Source organism: Propithecus coquereli, unplaced genomic scaffold (assembly GCF_000956105.1).
Source record: "Propithecus coquereli isolate 6110/MARCELLA unplaced genomic scaffold, Pcoq_1.0 Scaffold54, whole genome shotgun sequence".
NCBI lineage: Eukaryota > Metazoa > Chordata > Mammalia > Primates > Indriidae > Propithecus > Propithecus coquereli.
In genome coordinates, this window is record NW_012151285.1 from 1,188,239 (window position 1) to 1,189,433 (window position 1,195).

The 1,195-nt window shown below is 40.9% G+C and overlaps 1 protein-coding gene across 1 annotated transcript in view; it reads right to left on the reverse strand.

The window, feature by feature from the left end:
• Window positions 1-176: 176 nt before the first annotated feature.
• Window positions 177-1,195, reverse strand: part of IFNGR2 (interferon gamma receptor 2 (interferon gamma transducer 1)) — a 24,162-nt gene continuing 23,143 nt past the window's right edge. Inside the window, exon 7 of the mRNA XM_012657333.1 lies at window positions 177-851. Within this exon, the coding sequence (XP_012512787.1) occupies window positions 717-851 (135 nt within the window). The 3' untranslated portion in view covers window positions 177-716. The remainder of the gene's footprint in view (window positions 852-1,195) is intronic.

A 1,195-nucleotide genomic window follows, 5' to 3' on the forward strand; every position in this document is an offset into this window, starting at 1 on the left:
AGTAGAGTGAGACTCTGTCTCAAAAAAAAAAAAAAAAAAAAAAAGAAAGAAACACAACCTTACATAGAGCAATTTTAAAAAGTTCAAACTACAGAAAATAGACCAAAATAAAGGTAAAATGTAGAGAAAAGACTTCACAGGGACTTTTAAAAAAGTTTACAATCTTTTATTTCTAGCTTAAAAACAAAAACTTAAATTACTAGGACAATATTTACAGAATTAATCACATTTTAAGCCAGCGGACTGTACGTGAAGGGCTGCTCAGTGTCTTTCATTGGGACAGGCGGGGACAGGTTATGTGACCTGACAGTGTCAGGCTCATTTCCAGAGTTGAGGAAAGGACTTGGTTTCCTGACTGCCCAGCGCAACCAATACTGAAAAAGGTATCAGAGCTGTACCGTATCCATTTTGCTAAGAATAAATACATGCCTTTTTAGTGTTTAAGAGAAGCCTTAATTTTTCTAGGATATCTCTGTAGAATTGTTCTAGAAATGTAGGATTTAGAAAATTCTTATTTTAAAGAAAAAAAAAATAAGCTTGTCTCCCCCATGAGACCTGCCGTCTCTCACGAAGCACTGACAGACGTTTTTGAGGCAGGACTATGGAGTAGCTGGTGTCCGAAACGTCCAGAAGAAACATCAGCAGCTTCCCTGGCTGCTGATGAAGAGGACATCATCCTCTTCCCAGGAGCTGGCAGGCTAGACCAGTGCTTTGGTTCAAAGTGTCTGGAGAACATCTTCTTGCTCCTTTTCTGGAAATGAAACGATGGATACGGAGTCCCAGGCATCGTCCTTTGGTGAGCTGTTCTTGTCCAAGGCCTCTAAGATGGGCTGAGCCGGGTCCTTTAAATACTGGAAGGGGTTGAAAACCAAAATTGCAATTAGTTGATCAGTTCAATGCACCCGACCTTTTCCTTTAGTTTTAGTTGGCATAGTTACATTTTACCCAGATGTAACTTTATACTGTATACCAATGACACAACAACTTTTTTGTCTTTTTTTTCAACAATGAGATAACTTCTAATACTTGAACCCCCTTCACCCCTCACCTCAGCAGTAACTTTAGTACTAATCCAAGGGCCAACTGCATTACTACGCCGAAAGCGTGAAAGGGAGTAACCCAGGGAAAGCAAGTTCTTCCTTGGGGCCTTCCGTGCAGGCTTGTGGTCTTCAATCCTGCAGCGTCCCTAGGGTAG